Source organism: Rhineura floridana, chromosome 1 (assembly GCF_030035675.1).
Source record: "Rhineura floridana isolate rRhiFlo1 chromosome 1, rRhiFlo1.hap2, whole genome shotgun sequence".
NCBI lineage: Eukaryota > Metazoa > Chordata > Lepidosauria > Squamata > Rhineuridae > Rhineura > Rhineura floridana.
In genome coordinates, this window is record NC_084480.1 from 129,257,148 (window position 1) to 129,275,510 (window position 18,363).

An 18,363-nucleotide genomic window follows, 5' to 3' on the forward strand; every position below is an offset into this window, starting at 1 on the left:
TGGAAAGGCTATGCCAAAATGGTCAGGAGCATTAGACAGATAAAATGTACAGGATTACACATAGACTACAGGATAATAAAACAAGCCTGTTAGTGGCTACTCTGTATATCTGTACCCAGATTCAAACATGCAGCAACATATAATGTGGTACAATTCTTTAAAGGAATGTAGAACATCATTAGATACTTTTTTTATTTATGCTGGGTAAATCTGGATAAGCTTCACGGAGACTCCAGCTTTTGGATGATTTAAAGTAAAGCCATTATTAAAAAGGAACTTACGTTTACACAGAGGTATGGGGTGGCTCCATGTTCCAGCTTCTGTGCACTCTGCAATAGGCTCCCCTTCCAAGCTGTAACCTCGGTTGCAATAATATGCAGCCCTGCTGCCGACAGTGTTGTTTCCATAGAGAGCGTTCCCATTCTCAATAAATTCTGGATTTTCACATCTGGTTTCTAAAAAAATGATATGTTAGTGAAGACAATTATTTTCCAATCAATCATATAACAACAGAAGGATCAGTAGAACGGTCAGCCTTCTGTGTGTCTATCAGGGCTCACCCAACACTTCTCCAATCACCCTTTATAGACGTAGATTTCTGTGAAGATATTCTATTCCTCTCACTAGTTTGAAATAAGAGAACAGTGTGCAAACTCACACTGGATCACCAATGTCTCTGGACAGAAGAAAACTAGCAGAACAACTTAGAAACACAAAACACAACCCAATAATCACCTTCACAGGATGGGAGGGGTTTACTCCAGGATCCATTGGCCAAGCAGGTGATATTCTCAGGTCCAAGCAGGTGATATCCAAAATTGCATACAAATGATACATTACTTCTATATGTATTTTCTGCGACTATAGACAATGCATTTTCCACTGTTGGAGGTGGTTCACATATTATGCCTAGAAGATGAAAGCTTATGATTAGTAAGGAAAGAGCTTAACCATGAGCCCAAGTATGAACAGTATGCTAAGCCAAACTTTGAAATTATTTTCAGTTTCAATATGGAATTTTTTTTAATTGTTGGTATTGTTTTATACATGGAATTGTTTTCAGTGGTTTTTATATGTGGAACTATATTGTTTTACACATGGAATTGCCTTTTGTGAAATCACTTTGAGATACTTTAAATTCATAAACTGAATCAAATAAAAAGAAATGTACCATTGGTCTCACCTGAAAGGTGATTTTCATAGGAGTGGGCCATCACTGTGGGAAATAGTTCCACCTATCGTGCGAAGGCAAGAATGTTTTTGAAGTCAAGACTAGGGACGTCATGCCCCTCCCACTCTCCAGTTCATTCGCAGCGAGTCTAAAAAGAGATATCTAAAAATACAAGAACAAGGCCAACAGGCCCGCCAGGAAAATAACATAATAGTCACATGCATAACAACATGACTCTAACATAACTACATAACATAACAGAGGTAAAAGTCTTGACTTCACTCTTACATTTAAATATAATAGCGTAACAATAACATGTAACCCATTGATAAAATCTCTAGTCATCCTCCAACTGGGAGGGTCGTGATGGCCCACTCCTATGAAAATCACCTTTCAGGTGAGACCAATGGTACATTTTCCATAGGAGGTGGGCCATCACTGTGGGATGTACCAAAGCAACCCATATAGGGAGGGACCACCCACATGTTAATCCTCATTAAGAACCTGTTGCAACACTCGTCTGCCAAAAGATGCATCAGCAGAGGCATAACGATCAATTTTATAATGCCTTATAAATGAGTGTGGGGAAGACCAGACTGCAGCCCTACAAATATCAGCAACAGGAGCATTAGTGGCAAAAGCAGCCGAGGTGGCAGCTGACCTGGTAGAATGAGCCGTTATACTAGCTGGAACTGACAGCTTCAGGGACTCATATGCTAAAGTAATGCATGCCTTTAACCAACGGGATAAGGTAGAATTGGATACTTTATGCCCCATAGACCTTGGATGAAAGGATACAAACAGAGACTCCGTTCGTCGAATCTCTTGGGTCCTAGACAGGTAGGTCTTGAGAGCCCTCCGGACATCTAACGAATGCCAAGCCTTTTCAAGAGGATGGGTAGGATCCGGGCAAAAGGAAGGCAACACAATGTCCTGGTTGCAATGAAAAACTGAATCGACCTTGGGACGGAAGGAAGGATCAGTCTTCAGCACAACAGAGTCCTTATGGAAGACGCAGAGGTGTCGAGCAGAAGACAATGCGCCCAACTCCGAAACGCGTCTGGCAGAAGTGATTGCGATCAGAAACAGGACCTTGAAGGACAGTATACGTAGGGGCACAGCCTGATGGGTTCAAACGGAGGGCGTTGCAAAGCCTGCAGAACTTTCGGCAAACTCCATGAGGGGAACCGGTGGACAACAGCCGGAGAGCGTAGGGCGACTCCCCTCAAAAAACGTTTGATGAACGGATGTGAGGAAATATGATCTCCAGGAGAGGACACTGAGAGAATGGATGACAGAGTAGACGCATGTCGACGTAGAGTGTTGGGTCGAAGTCCCATCATAAAGCCACTATGGAGAAATTGGAGCACCTGGTGCACATTGGCCTGGGATGGATCGTGGTGGTGGGACTGACACCACTTGGAGAAAGCCACCCAGGTATGTTGATAAATGCAAGTGGTAGATGGTCTTCTCGAGGCCAAAATAATATCAATCACAGCGTCAGACAGTCCAGCTGACCTCAAATGTCTCCGTTCAAACGCCACGCTGTTAGATTGAGCCAAGTAGGGTCCTGGTGCAGTACTGGACCCTGGGATAGGAGGTCTGGCGTTACTGGAAGTGTCCAAGGATCCATCATTGACATTGCCAGAAGATCTGAGAACCACGGTCGGCGTGGCCAAAATGGTGCTATCAGAACCAGCTGTGCCCTTTCGGTTCGTGCCTTCCTCAAGGTTTTGGCTAACAATGGTATGGGAGGAAAGGCGTACAATAGACCGTCTGGCCACGGTGTTGTCAGAGCATCCACTGCTTCTGCTGTTGAGTCCAGGTATCGGGCAAAGTACCTGGGAAGCTGGCAATTGCGACTGGAAGCAAACAGGTCGACTGAGAGGGCGCCGAACCGACACTGGAGACGATGGAACATGGCTGGATGAAGTTTCCATTCTCCCGGAAAGACCTGTTGTCTGCTGAGCCAGTCTGCTGTCACATTCCAAATCCCTCTGAGGTGCTCTGCTTTCAGGGATTGTAGATGTTGTTCTGCCCAGACAAAGATGAGGGAGGCTAAGTCCTGCAGAGGACGAGACCTGGTGCCCCCCTGTCTGTTCAAATGTGATTTTACACACGTGTTGTCTGTTCGAATGAGCACATGATGCAAAGGGAACAGAGACTGAAAATGACATAAAGCCAAGTGGACAGCCTTTAGTTCCAGCCAGTTGATGCTTCGAGATTGCTCTGCGTTGGGCCAAACCCCCTGAACGTACTGGGAGTTACAGTGGGCTCCCCAACCTATGAGGCTGGCGTCTGTGGTCACGATGGTTCTGCGGGGTTCTCTGAACGACGTGCCCTTGGAGAGGTGTTGAACCTTGGTCCACCAGCGGAAGGAGAGGCACAGAGTGGGGCTCAAACGAACTTTGCGATGGTTGGAGCTGGCAATGTCTTTTTGAAAAGGCAACAGAGTCCACTGAAGGGGCCGAGTGTGGGCTCGAGCCCAGGGCACAATGTGGATTGTGGAGATAAACATCCCGAGCGCTCTGGCGAGAAGCATGATGTCTGCGGATGTTTGTTGCATCAGGGACATTGCGATGCTTGTGATGGCAGTGATGCGATCTGGAGCCAGGAAGACCATTGCCTGCAGGGTGTCCAACATTGCCCCAAGATGTAGTAGGCGTTGGGTTGGTTGGAGATGGCTTTTGTCGAAGTTGACAAGCCAGCCGTAGGTCTGCAAAACATTGAGGGTGATCATTAAATGATGATGAGCCAGCTCTTCAGACTTGGACCGTATTAGCAGATCATCCAAATATGGGTAGATATGAACCCCTTGGGTCCGAAGGTAAGCCACTAGGATGAGTAGCACCTTGGTAAATACTCTTGGAGCAGAGGAGAGGCCAAATGGCATCGCTCTATATCGAAAATGTTGGTGGCCAAAGGCAAACCGAAGAAACTTTCTGTGGGCTATGCAAATGGGCACATGGAGATACGCTTCCTTAAGGTCGATAGAAGCCAGGAAGTCTCCTTCATGCAGACTCTCGGTAATGGAATGGAGAGATTCCATTTTGAACCTGCGGTATGTTACAAAACGGTTGACAAACTTGAGGTCCAATACCGCCCTCCAAGATAAATCTCGTTTTGGCACAGCAAATAGGAGGGAGTACACCCCTTCCGACCTCTCAGTTGTGGGAACTGGCTCTATCGCCGCTATGTCCATGAGGTGATGTATAGCTGTCTGCATGATGTTGTGCCTGGCTGGTGCCCTTGGGCAAGGAGAAGGATGGAATCTGTCTGGTGGGGTTGCCCAGAACTCTATGTTATAGCCATGAGTGAAAAGGTCCCTGATCCAGGAGACCGTAGTAAGGCGTAGCCATCGATCTCCAAAATTAAGTAATCTGCCGCCTATGGGGAGGACGTTAATACTACTTGAGTAGGCGGGGGCCTCCCTTATATGAGGATGATGAGTTGCCCCTGCGCCCTTGGTACTGACCTCTGCCTTGGAAGCGTCGGTTCCAGGAGCCCCTGAATGCGTTGGGGTCATAGGGTCTGAAGTCGCGGCCTCGTCCTCCTGGCCGTGTTCCTCGAAAGGACTGGTTGGAACGAAAGGAGGAAAATCGCCTGAAGGGCCTGTGGTCGACGTTCTTGACTGTGGCCAGAACCGGTTTGTGGGCATCTTTTGGATCAACCAGAACTGCCTTTAGAGCTTCCTCACCGAAGAGTAGAGATCCGGAGTAAGGAGCCTTGGACAGGTTCAGTCTGGCCGCTGAATCAGCTTGCCAGTGGCGAAGCCAGAGGGTGCGACGAGCGACTATTTGAGTCGTCATGGCTCGTGCCCCTAATTGGGTGGCATCCAAAGTGGCATCGGCCACAAAAGCTGCTGTCTTACGTAATTTCAATAGTGCTCTTTTGAAGGCGACAGGATCAGGGTTAGCATCCTCTAGAAGGTCATCCATCCACATCATAGATGCTCTGGAGAAGATGGAGGCTGAAGCGGAGGCACGCATGGCTAGGGCAGTGGCCTCGTGATTCTTGCGGAGGGCGAAGTCTATTCGACGCTCAGTAGTATCTTTTAGGTGGGATTCCCCTTCCCTGGGCAAAAGAGATCGTGAAACAAGGCGAGCGATTGGTTCATCTATGCCAGGGACATCTAACTTGGTGGCAAAGTCTGGGGCTAGGGCGTAAAGTCTGTCAGCCAGGTTCTTGAAGCGTCGAGCTTTGAGTGGGTGGGCCCATTCTTCGGAGGCTAATTTGGCAATTGGGTCCGGCACCGGGATGTAGTGTTCAGTAGGTGCAGGGGATTTGAGGACCTTGGCTCCTTTGATAGCTGGGGCGGACGAAGTTGAAGGCGCAGTCTGGAGACCAAGGGTATGAAGTACCCTACGTGCTAGCGGTTGATAATCTGAGGTATTGAACAAGCGATACGATGTATCCTCCTCATGATCTGAATAGTCGCTCCAGTCGTCTCCTTCAACATGGTCAGTGAAAGTTGACTCCTCCGCATACGAGGCTTCGTCCGTACATCTGCCTCTGGCTACATCAAAGGGATCTGGTGAGCAGGAAGGATGAGCTTCATGGCACGCACGTTGGTCCATGTTGAGTGGGGGTATGGCAGGAACTTGTGGTAGTGACTGCATTCGTGTGAAAAAAGCCAGCATGGCTTGGAGTTGGGAGAGGAAATCAGGAGACAGCTGCAGACCAGATGTGGGAGATGTATGTGCCTGGTGAACTGTTGGAACAGATGTCTGAGGCGGTAAGCCAGCGGTAGGTTCGTTAGGCGAACAGTGAGCGGGAAAGCCAACAAACTCTTCCTCGTCAGAGGCAGTAGCAGGAGAATGGAAAATATCACTTACGTGTGTCTGTGCTGTGGTGGTGGTTGGCACAGAGACATAACGAGGGCGCTTTGGTTTACTATGGCTGGAAAGATGTTTTGTCTTAGCCAGTGCTTTGGCATGTCTGGTCTTAGACGTGTTATGATGTTGTGGCTTGGCTGATTGTGGCATGTCTGGCTGATCTGGCACCATGTGTGTTGATAGTGACATGCCTGGCTGTTCTGCCATCTTATATAAACCTGGGTGCAGTACACTGCCACGGAGGGGGCAGGATGTAAAGACCCGAACTGGCATAGCGTACTACCACGGAGGGGGTAGGATACACTGGCAGATGGCGAAATGCACTGCCACAGAGGGGGCAGAATGCACTGAGGTCTCAGCGTTAATATAATATAGGCTGTTTTAGAGTTGGCACACTCAGATTAGTGCTGTAGGCTGGGTTATTGGCTTGTTCACGGCCCCAGAGGGGGCAGGATATACAATATAAATCAGGTTTAGTACAAGTCAGCCACTGATATAAAGCTCCAGCCTTGATAATATAATCCAGCCACTAGGATTAAAGCTCCAGCCTTGATAATGTAATCCAGCCACTAGGATTAAAGCTCCAGCCTTGATAATACAATCCAGCCCACTAGGATTGGAGCTCCAGCCTTGATAATATAATTCAGCCACTATGATTACAGCCACAGTAATGTGTGTAAATCAGCCGTGTAAATTTGTCAGCAGCACATATACACAAACGTACGGATAGATAGCCTGCAGGGGAGGTATCCGATAATAAGGAGAACAAAAAGGGCGGGAAATTCAAAATCAAAAGGAAAAAATGGCGCCCGGAAAAAAAGAGCGGGAAAAAATGGCGGAGAGGGAAGAAGCAATGGCGGCCGTCGGAAGTGAACTGGGGGAAGGGCTGCCCAGCACGGTCTCGCCGAAAACCGCAGTAGCGGCTCTGGAAAATCCCCGGAAGGAAGCAGGTAGGGGAAAAAACGGCAGCCGCCGCAGAGAGAGCCGCCGTCGCGGTCTGTAAAGCCCTTTGCAGTGGGATTTAAGCCACGTAGCGAGGGCGATCTGAGGCAAAGGAGTAACAGCGGGAGCCGCAGCTGCAAGCTCCCGCTGAGATCGGATAAGCCGCAGCCGCGGCAACAGATCAGGGGGGGGAGAGAGGGTCAAAAGCGCTCAAAAGCGATCAAAAAAGAGAACCGCAGCCGCGGTCACTGAGGGAGCCCCCTGGCTACGGATACGACAGAGCCGGGGGGGGGGAGGGGGCTTGAAACTGCCAAAACAAAGAGATCCGCAACCGCGGTCTCAGAGGGAGCCCCCAGTCAAGGAAATAAAATAAATGGAATAGCTCTGAGGAAAGGGCGAAGAGAGCCGCAGCCGCGGTCTCAAAGGGGACCCTCAGTATGCTAGACACAAAAACGGAAAAAAGGCTTTAAAGACAAATAGACAAACAAATACGAGACTTAGCTAAATGCTATGTGAAATTCCAATCTTGTTCGTACGAAGGCAAGAATGAACTGGAGAGTGGGAGGGGCATGACGTCCCTAGTCTTGACTTCAAAAACATTCTTGCCTTCGCACGATAGGTGGAACTATTTCCCACAGTGATGGCCCACCTCCTATGGAAAATGACTCTGTTATTGCATAGCTATTTTTGGTTATTTGATGTATTTTGTTGTTTTATCTTTTGTTGTACATTGCCCTGTGCTCCATTTGGAGGAAGGTGATTCATAAATGCAATAAATAATATACAAAATAATAGTTATAATATTTTTTTTAAAAAAACTAAGAGATATATTTCCCATCTCCCTTGTTGCATGACTGTCAGCATAGCTTTACTTTTGGTAGCCACTGGCAGGAGAGGGCTATATGCTTCCACTGCCATTTAGCTAACGTGCTATACATCTCTGTTGAAAAACTGTTGTCCATAAGCACTGATCTTTACTTACTCACACATGCAGGGGCTGAGGGGCTCCACTTCTTGTTAACGTGGCAGATCCTTCGAGCTGGCCCTTGTAACTCATATCCTGGATCACAATTGTACAGAACTTCATCTCCAAACAAAAAATCTTTGCTGATAACAGATCCATTATCTACCACTTCGGGAGGGCCACAGGATATCTCTGAATGTGAACACACACATGATCTTTTTATTCTTGTTTATTTACAGAAAGAAGCTAACCAACACACATACTTCTTAGCTTTGTTTACTTCTCTGATATGAATGGGTTTGTGGATGATCCTCATGAATGTGTTTGCAGCTGATTAATAACTGGGAGCATGATTGGGTCAGCATCACGGCATCTCAGTATGGAACCGAAAGGAACTCATTCAAGATAATGGCAAGATGTATAACACTACATCCAACCCAATACACAGCTGGCTGCTTTCCACTGTCCACAAAAGCTGCAGAATTCATTTGTGGAGGAGGCAGTGATGCACTTAGGGCTCTGCATCAAAGTGACTGGCTTCCAAAAAAAAATATTACATCCAGTAGACAAATGATGTTAAATTATGCCCTATGGCAGAGATGGGTAACCTGTGGCTCTTCAGATGTTGCTGAACTTCAATGACCATCAGTCCTAGCCAACATGGCCAATGGGCAGAGATGATCAGCAACATCTGGAGGGCCACAGGATCCCCACCCCGCCTTATGGAATGGGGATGGTTTATGTCCCATGCAATTAAGCCTCATTTTAATATGTTTTAAGATACTGAAGTTCAGACTCAGCCTTTGTTAAGGGCAAAAAAACCCCTAACCACAAAATAAAATAAATGTAAAAACCACCAAATACTACAAGGAGGTATCTAACTTGGAGGTATGTGCTGAATGCCTGGATATAATATTTTTTGGCAGTCACCTGATTATGCAGACTCCTGATTATATTGCTGCCTCTCCCACTGAGTAAATTCTGCAGCTTTTGTGGGTAGTATAAAGCAGGGTAGGCAATGTGGTGCCCTCCATATGTAGTGGACTACAATTCCCATTCGCCCAGTCCACATAGCCAGTCATAATGGATGACTGGGGTTGTAGTCCAACAATATTTGAAAGGATTCATAAAGCCTACCAACAATGTAAATGGGTAGCAAGGTGAGCTTCATGTCTGTATTTTATCCCATGTGTGACTCCAGAAAATTGCTGGGTAAGGTGATCAGTTGAAATTCCAGTGATTTATACAATCTGAGATTTGAAAACTGGAACTTTCTAAAAAGTAGGTACCAGAGCCAATTACAAGATACTCCTACAAATTCTGTCATTTATTCTTCTCTCTTAGAATTAAATGATATTTAACTGATATTCGAAAGAAACTGAGCTTCCCTGGCAAAAGCAACATAATATATTCCTATTTTTCTTTAAAAAGCCATATTCAAACTGTGTTTGACATCTGATAAAATGAATGCTCACTTCTGCATACTGGTGTTGCTCCACTCCAGAGTTCATCTGCTTGACAAATACGTTCTGCATCACCCTACCAGGCAAAGAGAACAATTCAGAAAACAGCAGCAAATATACATCATTTTTTCTCATATCTGAAATCAAGTGGAGGAATCTTATACCAATGGGGTTAAATTTGCACAAGGTTCTGCCACTTAGGAGATTCATCTCTCTCACTGAAACCCCATATTACAAAGCCCACACTGTTCAGGAGGACACCAGCCTCTGGAACTGCAGAGGGATAGGAAGGGAAAGTAAGACTGATTGTACCAAGCTGCCACTAGATACAAGTCAAGGAATAACAGTAGTATAAAAGCGCTATGGAAAAGAAAGTATTCTCTTGTGAGCCTGTCCGTGTGTTATGATAACTGGTCCCTTCTGAAGAGAGATGGTTAGTGGATAGAGAGGCAGCCTTTTCAGTTTTGGCACCCCACATGCAGAATGCAGGAGGCTCACCTGGTGCCAAATTTTTATGTCTTTTGGGTGCCAGGCCTTCCAACACCCTATATATTAATATAGTGAACTCATTCTTTGAGTGCTTATCCTAAAAAGAGAGAGAGATCAGCAAGTTTGGGAGGAACCCCAAGGTTTGAGTACGTGCAAAAATCTTTACGGAAAAAATGAAGAGTGGAGTACCCCCCAAACAGCTCAATGAGGACTGAGCAATGGGCATGGAATATTGAGTATGTGGGAGAAGGAATGGAGTATTCTGGAAAAGAGTATGGTCTGGCTGACTAAAATCATGAATGGGAGTACTCTCCACTGTAACATTTTGTTGCAGATCCCACTTGTGTCATCTAAACTAGTCTGTCAGCTTTTCTTCTTGATACTGCTGTATTCATCTTTTGTCACTGAGTTTCAATGTATTTTATATTTTATTATTATAGTGAGTTTTTATTATTATTGGAAGTTTGTTTATACAAGGGGAGCATACACAATGATAAATAAACCCTCTCCCAAAGTATTACATTTTTATTACTAACAGTAAATGTACAGCATTTTTGGTGTGTTAGAGTAGGTAGAATCATTAAGGCAGCCCCATAGCATACATTGTTAATGGACTGATCTGCACAAGCAACAGAAAGAGATGACAGAATCCTGAGGAGGCAGAGCAGACTGTATCACTTTCAAACTGCAAGTGGGGAATATTATTTTCCAATGCTTCCTTATGTAAATAACTCTGAACAAGTAGAAAATTAGCACATCAGGATGAAAGGTGACCTAGCCCTTTCCCTAATATGCTAGTTCCCTACTTGCAGGGTTGTTGTTTTTTCTACCTACAGTCTGAAGTGCTACAGTCCATTCTCTCATCTCAGAACTACCAGCTCATTTGCATCTCAATGTGTTACATATCCAGCCATAGTTCCTGTTTGCAGACTCAGCTATAACTAACAGAAGGTTCCCAAACGGTAATTCTACTTGGGTTCAGTTATCCAAGTACAAAATACACATATGCTGCCCCAGTTTTGAAAGGTGCATGCACACAATTTGGCTCTTAATTCTTTAAAAAATAGGCTTGCTACTTCCTGTATTTTAATGAGAAAATTGGCACATAAGATACATGTATACCCTTCATAACAGATGTGGCACATCTGCATTTTATTCTCAGGTTCCTCTACCCAAGATCAAATGACAGTGTGAGAAACTATCCTAACAAAGAATAACTAGTGCAAGGGATCTGGATTAACTTCCTGATCTAGATCTAACATGCTAGCTTCTAGAATGTAGAAGAGATTTAATGGACTTACTTCCAGCTCATAACCAGAACTGCATTTATAAAGGACCTTGTCTCTGTAACTGTATCTGTTGCCAATTGTTATTCCATATTCTGGAGCTTCAGGCTCTCCACAGGACACAGGTGCACAGATATCACTTGAAAATAATGGCATCCAGTTACCATTATTCTAGAAAGAGGGGGGAAAGTATCTCATTGGCTTGCTAAGCAACATTAAAGCAATTTAACTATCAACAACATATATGAAGTATAAACAGCTTTAAGGATAGCTAACTTCTTAACATGCATGCAAGGATAGTATGTCAGAGTAAGGCTTTTGTTTTCCTTTTCAATAGAGCAGTGCCCCAGTGTTAATTGAAAATTGCTATAAAAATACTCATGAGTTTCAAAAGCCGCTTGCAATTTGGTGCAAAACCCCAGCCACTGATTTCCAACAGGCAATGTGATGCCCATTGATGGCTTCCCTGGTGCCAACAGCTTCTCTGTTTTTTTCATTGAAGGGGCACATATTTGCATCTTTTGTAGAAGCAGCAACTCTGCAATGCATATGCATAATTTTACAGAAGTGCAGAGACTCTGTATGCGAAACAGAATGCATACAGGGCTTTAGAATGGGGTGAAGGTATGCATGTACTGCAATTCCCTGGATTGCAATTTGTATTTTTTGAGTAAGACAAGTGAAAAGCAAAATATCTGGTGGCTAGCAGAAAGGTGTTATTTCACATAGCAAATACAATTTGAATAATAAGGGTAAATAACTTCTGCTCAGCCGTTCTTTATGTAGGAGCAAGTGCTTCTTCTTAATTAATCACATTTTTTATTTTAAATATTCAGAATTCTGAAGACAAAAACTGTCTAGGCCATTCCATGCCAAATTAACAAATGATATTTACGTCATAGTAATCAATTCATTCTACAATTTGCAGTAATTATACATGTTGAAACATATCTACAGCAAAACCATCATTATCATCATCTCTCACTCACGAGCGCTGGGGTCACACCCCTCCAAAAACTGCATCTCATCTCATGAGCAAAAAGAATGTGCACTAGTTTAATGACAAATGTGATACTGAACACATTTTCAGAGGGATGTGGCTTTGCCCCCATTGATAAGATTTTTTAAAAAATGGCTGTGGATACATTTCTGTAGAATGTCTCTGCAAAATTTCAACAAAATTTGTGGCTATGACACATAAGAGCCAAAGGCTCATCTAGTTCAGCATCCTGTTCTCACAGTGGACAAGCAAGTGCTTATGGGAAGCCCACAAACAGGTTCTGAGTGCAACAATGCTCTCCCACTTGTGATTCCCAGCAACTGGTATTCAGGTAGCAGCCACTAATAGCCTTATCTTCCTATAAGGATAATTTGGCACAATCCCAATGAGCCAAATGTTGTTGATATAGTGTGGAATGCCCGGCCGTTCTAATAACAGAATTAACTTGATCTAAAAGTAACATCTAGCAAGCGTATATACACATCCCCAGGAATAGTTCACATGACAACACAGGAACTTACTTCAGAGCTGACATGTATAGGATTGTGCTATCAGCCAAATATGGTGCTGTTATAAAGAGGTTATGGGGAGGATTATTTTCAGATTGATCAATTTTTAAAAGAACAGTACAGCTAGGTTTACATTTAGCAGGATAACAATATGGTGTGTAAACAGAAGAAATTTTTGCCTTTTTGGAATGACTTCAGTAAGAACAGATATGAATATTCAGACAAGGACTTTCAAGCTAAAACAGCACATGGAAGATAAATCTTTACCTGGCATGTGGAAATGCTTTTTCCAATCAAAAGATACCCTTCTTGACATGATAAGGCTATGCTCTTATTCACAGTGAATTCATTGCCAGAAATAATTACATTGGTTATATTTGTGGGCAGGGGGCATTTTCTGAGGCAACAGGAAATACTATTAGAAGACCAGTGTCCATCTTCCTGACAGGTACATGTATCCATTTCTGTCTCCATCATGTAACCCTCCAGACATCTGTAACATACAACACACACTCTTGTCACAAGCGATAGAACATCTTACATACTCTGATCTGCTGAAATAAATCCTAAGGCATGTCTGCTAAGGCCACATGTGTCTGATGGCTTAACAATCCCACCTACAGTGAGGGAGGAATGGGAGCCGGCTGCATTGGCCCTCCGTTATTTGCATTATCCAGGTCTCAGACCGAGGCATGTTGCTCCTCAGAAGCAGGAGCCCTCTGGTGGCTAGCACAGGTGTCTGCAGGATTTTTTTCTTGGAAAAAGGGCAAAGTAAAACACTGAATGTGGGGAAGGCAAGTTTCTCAAAAAAAATTAAAAAATTTAGTGCTTGCACATTTTGTCTCGTATGTCGCGTTCAACAAATGCCAGGAACTTTCTCTTTTAAAAAATAAAATATGAGAATCTGGGGATTATGGTTCATGCAGGGGGGGCAACTCCCCCCTTGGTCCCCCTGCAGATGCCCATGGTGGTTAGTGGAGGGCAGCACAATAAGATTGTCCATCCAAGGTAATGCCCATAACATTTGGTGCTCTGAGGAAAAGGTGGGAACCACTCCCCTCGCCCACAAAAAACAAGATGTGCCCCTGCTATTACTGTTTACCCAAGCTTTTGGTTGTTAATTTAGACTGTACTGTTTTATAATTTATGGTGTTCATCTTTTAGTGGGGTGGAGATACATCCTTCTTATAGTTATTGTTGGATGAACACTTTTAGGAATTTTGTTCTATTGTTTCTATTTTTTGTATATATTTGGTTTTAAGTCATGCTGGTTTGCTTTTTACCTATTTGCAAATTGCTCTAAGATATTTTCCTGTGGAAAGCAATGTATAAATGTAATTTATAAATAAACAATAATAATCTTCATATAGGAGACCACTTGTATGTATGTGAAGATCACAGCCTTCGCTATAGCTTTCTGACTGGACAAGGCACTAGGGAGGGGAGGGGAGAAGCTCTAGAATGAAAAGAGGCTTCTGGGGCCATGATTCCTGTCTCTCTCTAGAAATGGGAGTCCTTTTGCCAGAGATGCAGTCCGTGATTTAGATCTTAGTACTCTGATACGGCATTTGCCTTTTTCTTGCAGACTACAGACTTTTCCTGTTGAAGCAGGAGAAGAACAGACAACAGACTGAGAGGCAAGAGGTCTTTTTGTTTGTTTTTAAAACAAGGCAAGAAAATGATGAAAAGTAAATAGGGAAAAGGAAAGAAGAAGCTGGATGAAAACAATAGCAACAGAGAAAGTCCTTTAGACAGAATTGCAGCAGAAGCTGGACGGATGCCCTGTCCTAAATGAGGTAGGAAAAGGAACTGGAGAGTAGGGATGGGCGAGAATCTACCAAATTTGCACTTTCCGAAACAATATGAGAATTGAAACACAACTAACCTTCAAAATTTGTTACTTATTCAAATTTTGAGATGCAGTTCACCAAGCAATGCATACAAAAATGTATATATAATAACATGCACTAAAATGCTGGAGAATTGTCAATTAAAAAAACCCAGCAGATTGCAGCAGAAATGTGGAGAATTGAATTTAAGACTGGAAAAATGAGAGAGAACCGAAACTGACAGATCTTTCCATCCCTACTAGGAGGGGCATATGGGGCTGGCTGTGTAATTCTGTCTTGATCATGTGACCCTGCCTATCCTGGGTGGAAGGAGATGCTAACTTATCACTGTCCTCGAAGCCTCCTGTATGCCAACCACAGGGAAGCACCTATTAAATATATGTATGTACGCATGTATTGTATGTAATATTAGGCACTCTTAGAAAGACACTTTTAGACAGATGTAGAAGTTCTTCCTACCTGTACTGGACTTTACTCCCATAAGCTTGTGACTCTCCAACTGCAACTGCATGAAGCACAGACGGTGGTGGTCCACAAGTCAGTAAGGTGCAGCTTGGATATGGCTTGCTCCAGACTCCTTTGTCTGTACATGTCAATTCTGAGCTCCCTTGTATCACATAGCCCTGTTCGCAATGATAAATTATGGTATTCTGGTCCACAGAGCTGCTCCCATTGATGAATGCATTGGGGATTGCTGGTGGAGAGCCGCATGAGATCTGCCCACAGTGTGGAAATCCAGAGCTCCATCTGCCGGCACCTTCACAGGTGATTTCTGTAGGTCCTAGCAGTTTGAAACCTTCCAGGCACAGGAACTCTGCGCTTTTACCGCATCCAAAATTGTTACCTTTAACTACCCCATTCTTTATCACTGGCACAGGGCATTCACAAGGGAGGCAAGAGGGGGTTCTTCCACTCCACAGACCATTAGACATACACTGCCTCATTGGGTTTCCCTGTAACTCATAACCAGGGAAGCAGACATACTCTGTATATTTCCCATAACTGAAGGCTGAACCGTTCAGAAAGCCATGAGAGATGTCATCAGGAGGCCCACAGTTGACAGGCTCACAGAATGGAGCTTCTCTATCCCAGTTACCATTAGCCTGACAGATAAGTACAGATGTACCACGCAGGATGTACCCTTCATCACAGTGATACTCGATTCTCTTCCCAAAGCCAAATTCTGACCCGGCAATTTGCCCATGAAGCATCGTCAGTGGGGCAGCACACTGGATCATTCTGCAAAGCGGAGAGCTCCCACTCCAGCTTCCATCTGCAAGACAGACTCTCTTCTGGTCCCCTTCCAGCAGGAAACCTTCTTCACAGCTGTACTCAATATATTTTTGGAACGTATATTCTTCTCCTATCACTTGGCCATTCTCTAAATTGAGGATTTGGCCACAGGAAATGGGAATGCAGATTGGCTCATTTCCATCCCACTTTTGATCAGCTTGGCATGTTCTCTTATCTGAACCATTTAACTGAAACCCAGGGTCACAATCGTATTGGATCACACTCCCATAAGTATAAGCTTCCCCTTTTACTGTGCCATTCATGGGCCTGCTAGGCACTGTGCATGAAACTATCTCACAGGTTGGTGCTGTATTACTCCATTGCCTGTTGGACATACAATGCCTTGTGTCTGAGCCAATCAGCATGTACCCTAGTTTACAGGTATACTTCACTGAACTACCAAGGGTGTTCTCACTGAAATGTACAAAGCCATTTTCTGGAGGTGATAGAAATTCACACTGTATGGAAATGCATATAGGAGCACTGCCATTCCATATTCCATCCTCTTGGCAAGCTAGCTTGGAATTCCCCAAGAGTTCATAGCCAGGGTAGCAACTATACAATACTGTAGTCCCATATAAGTAGCCTGAGAATGGCAGAGTATTAACGGCCTTTGAAGAACTTTGCATGTCTTTTTGGTTATCAAGTATTAGAGAGTAAAGAGGTGGGCTAGCAGTATGGAACCCCTCTTCTAACATTCTTTCATGGTCAAAAAGCTTTTCATCGCTGCTAATAGTTACATATCCGCCAAAGTCTATATGGGGAGGAAGGCCACAATCTGTTGGGAGGCACACTGGGCTAACACTAGACCATCCTGATTCTTCACAGGTCTGCATAGCAAGACCTGAGAGCTGGAACCCTGGGATACAGCTGTATATTACCATGGCACCATAGCTGTAATCTGCACCTTCTACAAAGCCATTCTCAATGGGCTGTGGAGGATCACAGTTGATAGCTCTACAAGATGGAACTTCTGCATCCCACTCCCTTGTTTCTAAGCAGCTCATGACACTCTTCCCTTCAAGCTGGAATCCTCTGTCACATGAGTAGGTAACGGTCTGTCTGTAGTGCAGGTCAACATACGAATATTGGCCATTCTGAATGTCCTTGGGCTTGGAACACTCAATAGGCTTGCAAACAGGCTTCCTTCCAAGCCAATGGCCATCCTCTCCACAAAGAATTGTCATGTTTCCCACTAACTCAAAGCCTGGTTTACAATTATATAGTGCAGTGCTGAGGTAGGTAAGGCCTTGCACATCTACAATGCCATTCTGAACTTCCTCTGGCTGCGGGCACTCCACCGGAATACATTCTGGCAGCGGGAAACTCCATGTACCATCTGCTTGGCAACTGATGGTAGAAATTCCCTTCAGCAAAAATCCATCCATGCACATGTAGCTCACTCTGCTGCCAAAATGGAGAGAAGACACCACAGGATCCCCAAATGGAATGTAAGGAGGCCTATGGCACAGTACCACTTGGCAGACGGGGAAAGAATCATTCCACTGTTGTGAAGTCAAACATTTAAGTACAGAGGCACCATGCAAAACGAAGCCCTCTTTGCAGGAAAACTGCACCACACCTACTTGTTCAGCCATCTCCTTCATGACAAGTTGATTCTCAATTAACGGTGGCTCTGAGCACTTTGTTGGGACGCATTTGGGGTTTTGTTTTTTGGTCCACATTCCAGAGTTCTGACATGTCCAGGAGTCATCTCCTATCAGCACATAGCCTTCCTCACAAGAAAACCTGACCTTGGCTCCCACTTTAAAACTCTCTCCCTTGCTAAATCCATGCTGGAGAGGAGGTGGTTTTCCACAGCTGAGGAGCAGGCAGGAGGGAGGTGCTTCACTATGCCACTGGCGGTTGGCTTGGCAAAAGAATGTTGAACTTCCATTCAGCTGGTAACCAGCATTGCACCGATATCTCACTTCACTCCCAAAGAAACGTCCTGTTGCAACCTGTAAAATGGGCCAGGGCAAATGTTACATCTCATAAAATGTAACAAACCTAGTGGATAACAGTTTTGATAATTCAAAAATGTTAAGGGTTTGATTGCAAGAACAACTACTTTAATTTCATTCATTTAAATATTTAAAGATTCTAGCAAATCCAGGCTTTTGCCTTAATGAGATGCATTGGCTCTGTAGTCAATTTCTTTGGACTAGATGAACAGAAACACCAAAATCTAAATACTGAATACATTATCAACAGCATACAAATTTCAAGTGAAAGGTGTATTTACATGTGTGTACACCAGAACAGTGTCCAGCATTTTTATGGAGGATGAATGAAAACAAAACACTGTTATTAGATACATCTTGGTATCAGTACAAATCTGCCCACCATCTGTACAGGAAGAGTTTTAGAAAACTCAGCCAGTGAAATGTTTTCTGGATTTCTCAGTGTCCTTAAAAGCAGTGCACTTACCAGATTAAGTTGCACATATCTGATTTTTAGAAGTCTAATTCTGACACTAATGCATTCCCATAATCAACTATTCTGTTTTTAATTATTTTTCAAGTTCATTTGCCTGCATTTTTAACCAAATGGACCTTCCA

General features: G+C 44.1%; 1 protein-coding gene across 2 annotated transcripts in view; it reads right to left on the reverse strand.

The window, feature by feature from the left end:
* SVEP1 (sushi, von Willebrand factor type A, EGF and pentraxin domain containing 1) overlaps positions 1 to 18,363 on the reverse strand; it is a 187,626-nt gene that overhangs the window by 34,841 nt on the left and 134,422 nt on the right. For both annotated transcript variants that reach the window (XM_061631879.1, XM_061631871.1), the window contains exons 38-44: positions 14,969 to 17,763; positions 12,927 to 13,152; positions 11,166 to 11,321; positions 9,388 to 9,451; positions 7,931 to 8,104; positions 736 to 909; positions 282 to 455 (exon numbers count right to left, since the gene is read on the reverse strand). In XM_061631879.1, the coding sequence (XP_061487863.1) occupies positions 282 to 455; positions 736 to 909; positions 7,931 to 8,104; positions 9,388 to 9,451; positions 11,166 to 11,321; positions 12,927 to 13,152; positions 14,969 to 17,763 (3,763 nt within the window). The remainder of the gene's footprint in view (positions 1 to 281; positions 456 to 735; positions 910 to 7,930; positions 8,105 to 9,387; positions 9,452 to 11,165; positions 11,322 to 12,926; positions 13,153 to 14,968; positions 17,764 to 18,363) is intronic.